The sequence below is a fragment of the Pristiophorus japonicus genome, chromosome 7 (genome assembly GCF_044704955.1).
Source record: "Pristiophorus japonicus isolate sPriJap1 chromosome 7, sPriJap1.hap1, whole genome shotgun sequence".
Taxonomy (NCBI): domain Eukaryota; kingdom Metazoa; phylum Chordata; class Chondrichthyes; family Pristiophoridae; genus Pristiophorus; species Pristiophorus japonicus.
Genome location: NC_091983.1, coordinates 114,411,703 through 114,425,873, shown reverse-complemented (window position 1 = coordinate 114,425,873; position 14,171 = coordinate 114,411,703). Strand labels below are relative to the sequence as shown.

The following is a 14,171-nucleotide window of genomic DNA, read 5'->3' as shown; positions in this document are numbered from 1 at the left end:
TATTCATCAACCAACATTGCCAAATCAGGTTATCTGATCACTCATCTTATTGCTGTCTATGGGACCTTGAGGTGTGCAAGTTGTCTGCCATGTTTGTCTACACAGGAACAGTGACCACACTACAAAATAATTTTGGAAAGTCTGTGGATATGAAAGGCACTATATGAATGCTAATCTTGCTTCTTTATACTTGTTGATAAAGCTTACTCTTTTGCAACTTGTTAAGTGGAATAGAACGTACAATAACTGTTTTAGCACACTCACCTAGTGTCAACTGTGGCTCAGTTGGGAGCACACTTGCCTCTGAGTCAGAAGGTCGTGGGTTCAAGCCCCACTCCAGAGATTTGAGTGTAAAAATCTAGGCTGACACTCCAGTGAGGTGCTGAGGGAGTGCTGCATTGTCAGAGGTGCTGTCTTTTGGATGAGATGTTAAACCAAGGTCCTGTCCGCTCTATCAGGTGGATGGAAAGGATGCCATGGCACTATTTCTAAGAAGAGCAGGGGAGTTATCCCTGGTGTCCTGGCCAATATTTATCCTTCAATCAACTTAACAAAAACAGATTATCTGTTTATTATCACATTGATGTTTGAGGGAGCTTACTGTGTGCAAATTGGTTGCCGCACTTCCTACATTACAACAGTGGCTACATTCCAAAAGTACTTCATTGGCTGAAAAGCACTTTGAGATGTCTGGTGGTCGTGAAAGACACTATATAAATGCAAGTCTTTTTTAATAAATCTATTTTTTTTGCAGGTCAGAATTGTCCGGGATAGGAAGAGAGTAACAGTTACAATTGGCCTCACCATGGCGACTACAGTTAGTCCTAAAAATGCAGATATTTTGGATGTTGTGGGCATGATTTATATCGGAGGATTGCCGAAGAACTACACCACAAGAAGAATTGGCCATGTAAGATGTAAACAAGAGCAGTCATGTAGACAATGCATAATATCAAATTCCTGAAATTGTGAGGTTATGTTCCCAGCACAGAGTCTCACTTGATGCGAGCACATGTTGGAAAATCAGGCAAGAAGGTCATTGCACTGATTCAGAGCAGCTCTCATTTCCTGACTATTAAATCTTTGATGGAAAATCAGGAGCACCATAAATCAGACACGTTGACCTCCACACCCAAGTCTCTGAACTGTGCTCACATCGAGATCATTTATGCTGGGTGCTTAACTCTTAAGAACTTTGCAGTATTTTAGTCAGTACTTCATGGTTCCTTTTTCAGCAACAGATTCTTTTCACTTGTCTCACTCAAAACAATTTATTCTTTACCTTTTTTGAGGGGGTGGTGGGGACATTTTGCACGCTCATCAAGATAAGCCATGTCACCGCTGGAGAATGGAATGCTTTTGTACTGGTGCTAATAGGCTGAAAATCCTCTTTGCAACACTGCCTTTCTATCTTATCAAGAGCAATGCTCTTGGTGAGGTCTCATCAAAGTAGGTAAATATTAACAGTTACATTTTACATTTGTTTTGGGGACACTCAGTCAGAAATGCTGCACAATTCTGTGCTTTACCACAGAATCATGTAAATTTTCAGCAAAGAAATTGGCCTACCGTGTCTGGCCAGCTCTTCTAATCTAATCTAAAATGAAGCCTTTCTGTCTCCTCATAGACCTTCTCTGCTTGAAATATTTGTCTAATTTTCTCTTAAACTATACAGTGGTCTCTGCCTCAACCTCTTCACGTGATAAAGCATTTTATGCTCCAACAACCCTCTGTGTAAAGACATTTCTCCTAGCCTCGCTCCTCACATTCTTAGGCCGGAATTTTTCGGGGTGTCAGTGGGCGGGATTGGTGGCGGGTCGGTTGGGAAATTGTTTTTATTGACAGCAGATCAGAAACCCCCTGTCATTCTGCCAGAACACACCTTTCCCAATGGCGCGTTTGTCAACACTGAGCAGACCCGACTGGAAGCGGTGGGAGACCCAATTAAACTCATTATAATCTACTTAACAGACCTACAACAGGCTTTTTTAACTTGCCTTTTAATTTTAACTGCTCGCCCACGGTAGGGACAGCAGAGTGATGGGGATGTAAAACAGTAAAAGGGAATACAAAAAACAGTAAAAGGGAATATTATTTGAATGGGGAGAAATTACAACATGCTGCGGTGCAGAGGGACCTGGGGGTCCTTGTGCATGAATCCCAAAAAGTTAGTTTGCAGGTGCAGCAGGTAATCAGGAAGGCGAATGCAATGTTGGCCTTCATTGCGAGAGGGATGGAGTACAAAAGCAGGGAGGTCCTGCTGCAACTGTACAGGGTATTGGTAAGGTCTCACCTGGAGTACTGCGTGCAGTTTTGGTCACCTTACTTAAGGAAGGATATACTGGCTTTGGAGGAGGTACAGAGACGATTCATTAGGCTGATTCCGGAGATGAGGGGGTTACCTTATGATGATAGATTGAGTAGACTGGGTCTTTACTCATTGGAGTTCAGAAGGATGAGGGGTGATCTTATAGAAACATTTAAAATAATGAAAGGGATAGACAAGATAGAGGCGGTGAGGTTGTTTCCACTGGTCGGGAAGACTAGAACTAGGGGGCACAGCCTCAAAATACGGGGGAGCCAATTTAAAACCGAGTTGAGAAGGAATTTCTTCTCCCAGAGGGTTGTGAATCTGTGGAATTCTCTGCCCAAGGAAGCAGTTGAGACTAGCTCATTGAATGTATTCAAGTCACAGATAGATAGATTTTTAACCAATAAGGGAATTAAGGGTTACGGGGAGCGGGCGGGTAAGTGGAGCTGAGTCCACGGCCAGATCAGCCATGATCTTATTGAATGGCGGAGCAGGCTCGAGGGGCTAGATGGCCTACTCCTGTTCCTAATTCTTATGTTCTTATGTGATAAGAGGCACAGCAGCATGAGGTTGCATGTGGCTTTGTACTAACATTTCCTGATCTAATGAGATAATTAAAAGGTTTGCACCACTGCACCCAGGACCTCCTGACCACATCCCTGCAATCTCCAACCGGCTGTTTTGGTCTCCTGGGGAGGTCTCTTTCACCCATCGAAAGGGAAGAGAACCTCGCTGCATGCTCTGACTCCCTCCTTATGCATTCCCTTTATCTTTCCAATAAATCACTTCATTAAAAAAACTCTATCAACATTGTCAAACACATCCATGCTGGCAGTCCTTGACTAATCCACACATTTCTAAATGCACTCTCAAATTTTGATTCTAAAGGTTTGCCCATAATTGGCATTAGACTAACTAGTTACTAGGTGTATCTCGAACAAAAGTGTGGCATTGGCTACTTTTCAATCCCAAAGCAGAATTTGCATATTGAGTGAGGATTGAAAAATTGTGGCCTGAGTCTATTCTTTCTTCTCTCTGATTGCTTTCAATGGCCTATGAACTTTCACTTTGTGTGTACATTTATATTTAACTGCACAGGCTCAGCCCAGTTCATAGCCAATTCCCATATTAAAAGTTGCCTATCGCCTGAAACAGGCAACTTTGGTTATTATTTATGTCCTTACTATACAGTATAAATGCACACGAGACCCATACTTGAGAGAAGGTCACTCTGTGACCAGTCCTTTATTAGCCAGCACTGAAGTGATGAAGGTGGGTGGAGCTTCCCCTTTTATACCTGAAAGTTCAGGTTAGTAGTGTCTCCCACAAGTTCACCACCTAGTGGTCAATGTTCTCACGGTGTACAACTTAGGTCAGTTTATACATGGATTACAATGACAGTTAAATACATGACATTGGTGCTTTAGTGGGCCCCTTTCAAAATGGAGCTGGCCATGTCATGTGTTGGAGTTAATGAGTTGACGAAGGGAGTCAAAATTGACCCCAGTTTTAATATACCCAGACAGCACACATATCTATTCCATATTATTTCAACCGACTTTAAAAGCTAAGTTAGCTATGAAGACATTGAAATTATATGTAACTTAGTCATCTGAACATAGTGATTATACTTGTACTCATGTTAATCTGTTGGTTATTCATTTTTTAACACAGGTACTCTACAGTATAAATGCTTGCATCCGCAACTTTAAATTGAACGATAAAACTTTTGATCTGGATAATCCGACTTCCAGCCTGGATGTTGGTGTCTGTTTTCTCAATAGTCAAAAAGGAACTTATTTTGATGGAACAGGTTTTGCTAAAGCAGGTAAAAATATTTGATTTCTTTAGCATTGAAATTGCTTGACCTCACTGTTAACAACCAGAGTCATTTTAGTCAGCTATCATTTTAAAATACTACTCTTACAGAGACAGCTGCTGCATACTGCTTGAGCTAACTGTATATACTCCTATGAGTTTTGACCCATATATAAGACAATCTCCAAAGTTTAAAAAAAAATCCCTCAGGACGCCACAAGCTTAATATACAACAAGGGGTAGGATAACAGAGTTTCCATTCACCAATATTCCTATCAGCTATTGCTCTGATATGCTATTTAAATGGTAACTCTGCCTCTCACCATCAGTTTTATCTCCAGCTACTGATTTTACATCTCTTTTTGTATTTATCCTGTTGCGCTGCTTCCAATTTACATCAGCAACAGGAACAGTGATTGAAGTCGGGAAGGGAAGTCACCATTGAAATATCACAGTGTTGCAGAACAGAGCAGCAGCTGACAGCAACGCCTGATAGGAATGCACTGATATGGTACTAGGTACTGCTGGCGCTACCGTCTGTAAAAAAAGTTGCTTTGCTGGGGGGGAAACATGAGCGAGGATATGACTCATTTACAAAATAACCTCCTTTACTTTCAGCCCCGATCAGAGGCATACATTTTGAGTCTTATACGTGAGTGTATACAGTAACAAATCTTAACATTTCTGTTTTTTGAAATTATGTAAACACATTTTCTTTTTTCACATAGAAAAGTGTAAATATGTTTTGACAGCTGATCATTTTTGATAATGGAACAAGCCATGAAAATGATTAATAGTATCATATATACATTTGTGAGATAACATGTTTCTTTTTAATTAAAAGATGGATATAAAACATTTAATCTGTAAGAGGTGGATGAGAAAGCAATGTGGTTGAGAGCTCAGCTTGAATAGAAAATGAGGCCTTGACTCCAGAAGATCCAGCATGGTCAGGGCTTTGCTACTTAAAGCTCATGGTTTTCTCCAGACTTGCCATCTCACTAGCAGGACTGGAATATCTAAAACTAAAAAATATAAAGATAGAAAGAAAGAACTTGCATTTATATAGCATCTATCATACCCTCTGGATGTCCCAAAGCATGATACAGTCAATTAAATATTTTTGAAGTATATTCACTGTTCTAATGTAGGAAACACAGCAACCAATTTGCACACAGTAAGAAGCCATTCAATTGTTTCACCAATCCTTCATTTATTCTTATCAGCACCACAGTATCACACAGCAGGTGCAATGTGACTATGACTCTTTGATTTCCTTAAGTGTTTGTTTCCTCTACTCTTCACTTCTTCAGGTATTGACAGGGTATAGCAGTTTCCTTTTGGCAGCAGTTTCCCTGCTCCATACCTGTGGGTCCCACTACCACACCTAGGAGCACATGCCTTTTCTGTCAAACTACCCATTCGAATGTATCCATCTTGTCCATGCAAACTCATGGTTATGCCACTAAGTGCAAACCCTGAGTAACCAGTAGCAAGAGTGGAGTGGGAGCAGCGGCATTGGAGGATGGTACCACCTCCTTGGGGAGGGGAGTGGGGGGACGTGGAGTTCAACAGTCAACAGCTCCATTGGTAGTTTTCCAAGAGGTTGCATATACTGTGTGGGTTTCCATGTGATCATTCCTGATTTATATTTCAGCAAATTTATGGTTAAATTAATTATTTGTGTCACTGAGAAACACCCAAGGATAATACCTAAAAGAAGCATGTAGCTAATAAGGTTGAATGAAGCCAGCATTCACTTAAGTGCATGAAATCCAATGTACAACAATCATCTGAGCATGTGTCCAATAAACATGGCAAAATAAAACATTACTGTTGTTGCCCTCACATGAATGCAACAACATTTTACCGCAACTATTTTACTTTGACCCATCCCAAATGAAATCTCATGTCACATTAGTGTACACATTAACACAAAAATTATTTACCTGAACAGTGTGGTGCTAATATGTTCACACCAAGAAGCCATTCTTAATGCTAGTTTGTTCCCAGTACATCATGCTTTGTGCTCCAGGAGCATTGATAATATGCAAATAAATTAACCTCAGATTATAAGTGCAAGGTTACCTCTCTGTGCTGCAGGACTCAAGGATACCAGAACTGCGAGGTTATACCTATCAGGAAAGGATGAACATGCTGGGAGAAAGCTGAGGGGTGACCTATTAGAGGTCTTCAAAATTTTGAAAGGTTCTGATAGAGTAGACACACAAGAGAGTGTGTGGAAGAGTAAAACTAGAGGTCAATAATATAAAATCGCCACCAAGATATCAAATAGGGAATTCAAAAGAAACTTCTTTACCCAGAGATTGGTGAGAATGTGGAACTCTCTACAACAGCTGAGATGAATAGTGTAGATAAATTTAAGAGGAATCTGAATAAGCATATGAGGTTGAAGGGAATAGAAGGTTATGTTCATAGAGTTAGATGAAGGATGGGATGAGGCTCAAATGGAGCTTAAATGCCAGCATGGACAGGTTGGGCCGAATGGCCTGTTTTGTGCTGTATATTCTATGTAATCCTATGTAAGGTCAGTGATCCAAGTGGCTTTGTGCCAGAAATTATCAACTCCATGTGTGAGATCCAGGATCAAGCATTGAGGTAGAATTGTGATTTTTTTTAAAAAGGAAAACACTTGTAGGGAGGAAGGGTTTGTAGTGGGAACGGAAGGGGCAGATTTGTCACTGGCAGCTGGGATTCTTTTTTGCTTGGCTCCAAGTAATACTACGAACCAAATACTACAAAACCTTGCAGGTCGGCTGGCCTGGTTAGAGAAGCAGCAATTGTATATTTGGAGCTCCCTGAGTTTTGGCTTTTATCAACCTATACCTAAACCTTCTAAATCTTTGAAAGTGGGTGTGTCCTTACAGAGAGTCACCTCTAAATATTTTTTCTATAATGAAAATGAATTTAGTTTCTTCATAACTATAAATATCCTGTTGCTCTTTTCTGATTCCTCTAATGTAACACTGTTCTTTTGAAGTACAGTGCTTAAAGATTTCACACATGCCTTACTAATGATCTATCCAAGGTTAGAGTCACTTATTTTGGCTTGACTCAAGTGTCTTTTAGCTACATGCCAGCTTCGGGTTAGCTCAGTGTACAATCTACTACTTGAGGACCATTCATATTGGAGCAATTAATATTTGACTACAGCACACAGATTAGCAGCAAAAAACAGAGTGATCTGTTTTACTGATTACTCCATGCTAATTTACAATAGGCTGAGCATCTAACTATATGTTGACTTGTCATTTCAGTTGCACGCTATAGGGTTGGAACAGATTTACGAATCGAGTTTGATTTCCGCACTTCTCAAAGAAACGCTGTTTTACTAGGAATCAGCAGTCAGAGAGTGGATGGACTGGGCATTGAACTAGTCAATGGAAAAGTAAGTTATAATCATAAGTACAAAATAAAGTGCTTTGATTTATTGATCTATGCATGAGGAGAACTATATAGATGCACTTGATAAACTATTGGGGTGTACAGTGGGAAATGTTTAATTAATGCAAGAAAAAAAATATATTTTTTAAATGGTGATTTCAATTACTTTCAAAAAATCTCATCAATGCTTTGCCTAATACCTTTTATGTTATGTTATAATGTTAGATTTTGGTTCACATTGACAATGGAGCTGGCATATTTACAGCTGTCTATGAGCCACCACACTTCAATGGGTTGTGTCGTGGACAGTGGCACAATGTAGTGGTCAATAAAGTTAAATACCGTTTGGAATTGACAGTCGATGGAGAGAAAGTAGAAAGCAGAAGCTCAAGTGTAACCTCCACTGCAACTGACACCAATGATCCAATCTTTGTTGGAGGGTATCCAGGTATGCACTAACTAATTGCTAACTGATTACATTGTGGTATTTAACATGTAATGCATAATTGATTAAAAAAATTACTTTTTCCTCTCAACAGATTTCCATCAGGAGTAGATCTACCTCCTATTTTTATCTGCCTTACAGTAACCGTAGATTAAAACACGCAAATCACCAATAGTTGTGTTTTTAAGAACATAAGAACATAAGAAATAGGAGCAGGATTAGGTCATACAACCCCTCGAGCCTGCTCCACCATTCAATATGATCATGGCTGATCCGATCATGGACTCAGGTCCACCTCCCTGCCCGCTCCCCATAACCCCTTATTCCCTTATCATTTAAGAAACTGTCTATTTCTGTCTTACATTTATTCAATGTCCCCAGCTTCCACAGCTCTCTCAGACAGTGAGTTCCACAGGTCCACAATCCTCTGAGAGAAGAAATTTCTCTTCATCTCAGTTTTAATGTGCGTCCCCTTATTCTAAGATCATGCCCTCTAGTTCTAGTGTCCCCCATCAGTGGAAACATCCTCTCTGCATCCACCTTGTCAAACCCCCTCATAATCTTATACGTTTCGATAAGATCACCTATCATTCTTCCAACCTACTCAACCTTTCCTCATGACAACTCCCTCATCTCCGGAATCAACCTTTTGAACCTTTTCTGAACTGCTTCCAAAGCAAGTATATCCTTTCATAAATATGGAAACCAAAACTGCACACAGTATTCAGGTGTGGCCTCACCAATACCCTGTACAACTGTAGAAAAACTTCCCTGCTTTTATATTCCATCCTCTTTGCAATAAAGGCCAAGATTCCATTGGCCTTCCTGATCACTTGCTGTACCTGCATATTAACCTTTTGTGTTTCTTGCACAAGTACCCCCAAGTTCCACTGTACTGTAGCACTTTGCAATCTCTCTCCATTTAAATAATAACCTGCTCTTTGATTTTTTTCTGCCAAAGTGCATGATCTCACACTTTCCAACATTATACTCCATCTGCCAAATTTTTGCCCATTCATTTAGTCTATATCCTTTTGCAGATTTTTTGTGTCCTCACACATTGCTTTTCCTCCCATATTTGTATCGTCGGCAAACTTGGCTACGTTACACTCGGTCCCTTCTTCCAAGTCATTAATATAGATTGTAAATAGTTGGGGTCCCAGCACTGATCCCCGCGGCACACCACTAGTTAGTGATTACCAACCCGAGAATGAACCATTTATCCTGACTCTCTGTTTTCTGTTTGTTAGCCAATCCTCTATCTATGCTAATATATTACCCCCAACCCCGTGAACTTTTATCTTGTGCAGTAACCTTTCATGTGGCACCTTTTCAAATGCCTTCTGGAAGTCCAAATACACCACATCCACTGGTTCCCCTTTATCCACCCTGTTCGTTACATCCTCAAAGGAATGCAGAAATGCAGCCATTAAAAGCAATAAAGCTAGTCCAGTTGAGTAGATAAATATTTGGTCAAAAATTGCGGTTGGAGGCTTCCCATGGCCGGATGCCTCTGACCAAATTTTTTTTTCTGAATGTACCTCGTAATCCCTGGGAAACGAACACTTGCACTCCGACGGCTCCATGCACAGCCCAGCACAGAGGCCCACATATTCCAGGAGCGTATGTGCATCCTCGGATCACATGGGCCTGTACCACCAATCACAATATAGTATTCTCATTCATAGTAATAGGAGCTCCGAGCTCCCATTACTATCAATGAGAATACCCCTAAAATCAAATAAAACATAAACATAAATTTTTTTAAAACTTCACTTTTAAAAAAAATTAATAGAAATTGCATTAAATTAAATGTTTTAGAGAATTTTTTAATTAAAAAAAATGTTTTAATAGTGTTAAAAATAAACTTACCTTCATAGAAACATAGAAACATAGAAAATAGGTGCAGGAGTAGGCCATTCGGCCCTTCTAGCCTGCACCGCCATTCAATGAGTTCATGGCTGAACATGTAACTTCAGTACCCCATTCCTGCTTTCTCGCCATACCCCTTGATCCCCCTAGTAGTAAGGACTTCATCTAACTCCTTTTTGAATATATTTAGTGAATTGGCCTCAACAACTTTCTGTGGTAGAGAATTCCACAGGTTCACCACTCTCTGGGTGAAGAAATTCCTCCTCATCTCGGTCCTAAATGGCTTACCCCTTATCCTTAGACTGTGTCCCCTGGTGACAGGGTTTTTAATTTAAAAATAAGTAATAACATTCATTTATTCTATTTATTAAAACTCTTATGCTGGTAAAAGCAAGCCTCATACCAGGCGTAAGAGTTTGAAGGACATTCGCTGGGCAGGAATTGGGCAAGTAGCCCAAATCTCCACCCACGAAGACCCTTCTCCCAGGGAGGCACGCGAGCTGTCAAAAGACAATTTGACGGATTGCAAGTGCTGGGTTCAGGCACATGCGCTTCGCGCGCCTAAACCCGCAACTTGCGGGGCTCTTCGGGCGCGTGCGCACATCTTACGCACCCGGAGAGGCCGCAAGTTCAGGGCCATTGTATCAAGGAAAATGTCTTTGCTCCATGCTTCGAAATGATGTTTGCTCACATGATTGTAATTCCACTCCAACTCAGGACGGGACTCAGCCATATTGGAGAGAAGGCAGGCCATTTTTGGCGATTCAGAAATAAGGTCCACCTCTAGTTATCTTTATGTTCATCAACATTTAAAACTGCAAAACAGAGAGTCAGGTTTGTAATTCCACCACCCACCCCATTCAATTCCTTTGATGATTGAACGATTGACAATGACAAAGTTAATTAGTAGATTCAAAAATCAAAAACATTATAATCTGTAGAAGGATCTATAGGTGTTTATCTAAGAAGATTAGGTCTGACTGCATCTGTGTGGTTCTATTGCCATTAAACAGTGACACCTGGAGAGAACCAACGGTAGCATACGCCCATGATGCTGCCATCGGGTCAAGACCGCATGTTCTAACAGAGCAAACAAAGCTGAAGAGAAATGGGAACCACTAAACACTGTCTTGTAATGTAACTCAAAGTATATCAGTGACTTTTAAAAGATTTAAATGCTGTAATGTTAGCTCACAATGGATCATGGAAAATTTACGTCTAGAATTTCCTTGGAGGTTCTCCCAATTGGCCACTGCAACATCGGAAAAAGCTTGGCAGAAGCCCTGGATAGAGGCGTAAACAGGATTTTCCGCCGATCTTTGAGCAAAGTTCTAGCAGTCGATTGGGAGAACCTCAGAGGAAATTCCTGAATTAATCTTTTATACATTCATGTCCCTTTCCACTTTGACCTAAATTTCAATTCTAATTTTAGAAATAAGATGTTTTACACACACAGGACAAGTCCAACCATGTAAAATGTAGTCCACTTGGTAAAAAATACTTTAGGGACTAAGGAGAAGGGAAGGAAACACATTAAAATGTATGGCAGGATCTCATCTGTGCCATAGATTTTCTGGACCTACTCAGGAATATTCAAGGCATAATGTCAGAAGGATCAAGTTCATCATTATGTTGTAATGCACTGCATTTTTGGGTAACAGATTATTAATCCACCTGTATCTATCCCTAGAAAGAGTAATCAATCTTCCTCTTGTACCTAACCAGAGGATGCATACTTGTTGTGTGGCATCAAGTAGTATGGCCAATATGGGCTACATCATCCCAAAGGACTTGCATTGTAGCGTATCGATTAATTCAGCAGATCATTTGTCTGCTTTGACTGAATCAGGAAATTTCAGAGGGACTGGACAACTTTCCCTGACTAATGAAGTGAGAAGGATTTCATGTCATGGAAATTAATAGCAGATTATATTAAAGATATTGTATAATACATGAGTAATGACAAAGCTATATACAGAGAAACAAATTGGTCAGTCATTCAAACAGCGCTAGTGATAATTTAGGCTCTCCTCAGGGTACTGTACTGTGTCACATAAATAAAATAGAATCAGAAGGCAAATAAAAGATTAATACTAATACACTATTTCACCAGCTTGCCCATTGGTCTGCGGAAGGGTCCACACATCACATATTAACTTCTCTCCTACTGAGTACTTCAGCATTTTCTGTGTTTGTGTCAGATTTTGGCAATTTTAATTTTTTTGTTTGCCTATGCCAAGTCCTTGTCTACAGTGACTTAATTGCACAAATACCAAATAACAATGTTTTTATATATCTATTTCAGATGACATGAGACAGTTAGGATTGACCATTAATACTTCCTTCAAGGGCTGCATACGTAACCTGAAACTAATGAAGGCGACACAGACACAAGAAATAGACTTCAGCAAAGCAGTCGAGCTCAAGGGAGTTCAACCCCTTACCTGTCCTGCATAATGGAATCTACTGGTGTGTTTTAAACAAAGTTGGAAATATATGGCTCAAAATAAGCTTATATGGCAGAAATATTTTTGGAGACATAAATTAAACAGTATCTTTATGCTATGTTAATGCTGTCTTTTGTCTCTGTGTTAAACATGATCAGTCTAAAAAAATATTCTCAGTTTTCATTTATTCATTAAAATTAAAATAAGTACTCTTTTGTCCTGCAGATGATATTTTTTATTCATTATTTGCATTATGTAGAGACCCCACTGAGTTTGCTTCTTTTGTTTTGTGTGTGTAAGAATGCAACGCATGGTGTGAAATATAATACAAATATTTCAGAAAACACCTCTTTGAAGTGAAAGTAGTTCTTGTGTTCGGGTGAGGGTTGAAATTTTCATAGCTATCTTCAAGGAACCATAACATCATCAAAAGGTTTCTCAAAATGTAGCGAGCATTGAATCACATCCATCTGACTACATAATGAAATTTTACAGAGGGAAACAGTCTATTATTTAGGTACTATCACCACCTATTAATTCCTTGGAATCTGAAAATTACAGTGGAGATTATATTCGATGAAATACCACTATTAGTGGTGAGGAATGCATAATTTCTAAAATTCAATTTAATTTAATTTTGCTAGGGATTACAACCAATGTGTGGTGCTCTCTTAATCGTGTGAGGTACCTTGCTCTTTTCTTTAGAGGTGTTTGCACACCATTTAATAAAAACCTGGAGTGGGAACTTCAGCAGGTGTTATAACTCCAGCAACAAAATTGTTTTGTGATCAGTCATAAAACTAGTGAAATTTTGATCATTGTTACTGTATTTGGAAAATCAATATAACTTTTAAAAATTCAATTTGTGTGTCTTCCTGTGGTTTGGAAAGTGTCCTTAAGGCATGAAGCACACTGGCTTAAATGTCCCATTCACTAAATCAATTAATCAAAAATAACTATCTGTAAAGTCAAATTTACCAACTCAAATTATTATCTATTTATATAAAAAGTTCTATTCAATGATAAACAACCAGTGAACAGTTGACAACAACCACAAAATCAGATAATCGGGAGGGCAAGATTTGGGGGTGAGGGTAGAAACTCGGGCACATTCTAGCCGTCAGCAGGAGATTGTAGCTGCGGCACTAGAATGAGGAGAAGCCACGACCCCCAGCAGTAGTGCCAGAGGCTATGGTGTTTGAGAGGAGATGGAGCAGTCTAGGCCACTAGGTGCAGACAGAATATCCATTGTGCTGGCACAAGAGACCATCCACAGGCATCTTGAACAGACCAAATATTGGAGGATGACAGGAATAGCTGACATGAGGAGTTGCTGGGATCATTTTGGGGGCAGGGGAAGTAATAGATGCACAATACACCATGTACAGCAGCCCCAAAGAGCCATGGAGAGGCATTAACCTGGTGTATTCATAGAACACCGAAAGTCATTGTCTGGAAAAAATTGCAGTTCTGGGATTGGAGTAAAGCCTCTGACAAAGAGAAAGGCCCCCGAGTGTTGGGAAGGCCTCCTGAATGATGGGAAGTCCATGTGAGCGAAAGCTGTTAGAGAAAATTATAAGATGGAATTGGTAAATATAGTGATTTTTCTTTCCCAAGATTGTTTGAAGTTCTGTGATTTTTTTTCTAGGATTATGAGAGTCCTGCAGCGGCCCCTTTAAGAATCATTGGTTAGGCCATTTGATGCCTGGAGAAATGAAGCTGGCATGCGCCGTCTATGTTTTGCCATTTCTCCTTGAAAGTTTTAATCAGGATTCTGCAACAAGCATATGCCTGTTTTGGATGGGAATGTTGGGTGCCTATTTTAAGGCCTGCCTAAGTGCACAATGGCCCCACCAGGCTTTCAACTGCTGGC

The 14,171-nt window shown here is 39.9% G+C and overlaps 1 protein-coding gene across 2 annotated transcripts in view; it reads left to right on the top strand.

Annotated features, from left to right (window-relative positions):
• Window positions 1-12,422, top strand: part of lama2 (laminin, alpha 2) — a 693,080-nt gene extending 680,658 nt beyond the window's left edge. For both annotated transcript variants that reach the window (XM_070885262.1, XM_070885261.1), the window contains exons 59-63: window positions 755-910; window positions 3,986-4,139; window positions 7,408-7,538; window positions 7,760-7,982; window positions 12,157-12,422. In XM_070885262.1, the coding sequence (XP_070741363.1) occupies window positions 755-910; window positions 3,986-4,139; window positions 7,408-7,538; window positions 7,760-7,982; window positions 12,157-12,308 (816 nt within the window). In that variant the 3' untranslated portion in view covers window positions 12,309-12,422. The remainder of the gene's footprint in view (window positions 1-754; window positions 911-3,985; window positions 4,140-7,407; window positions 7,539-7,759; window positions 7,983-12,156) is intronic.
• The last annotated feature ends 1,749 nt before the right edge of the window (window positions 12,423-14,171 follow it).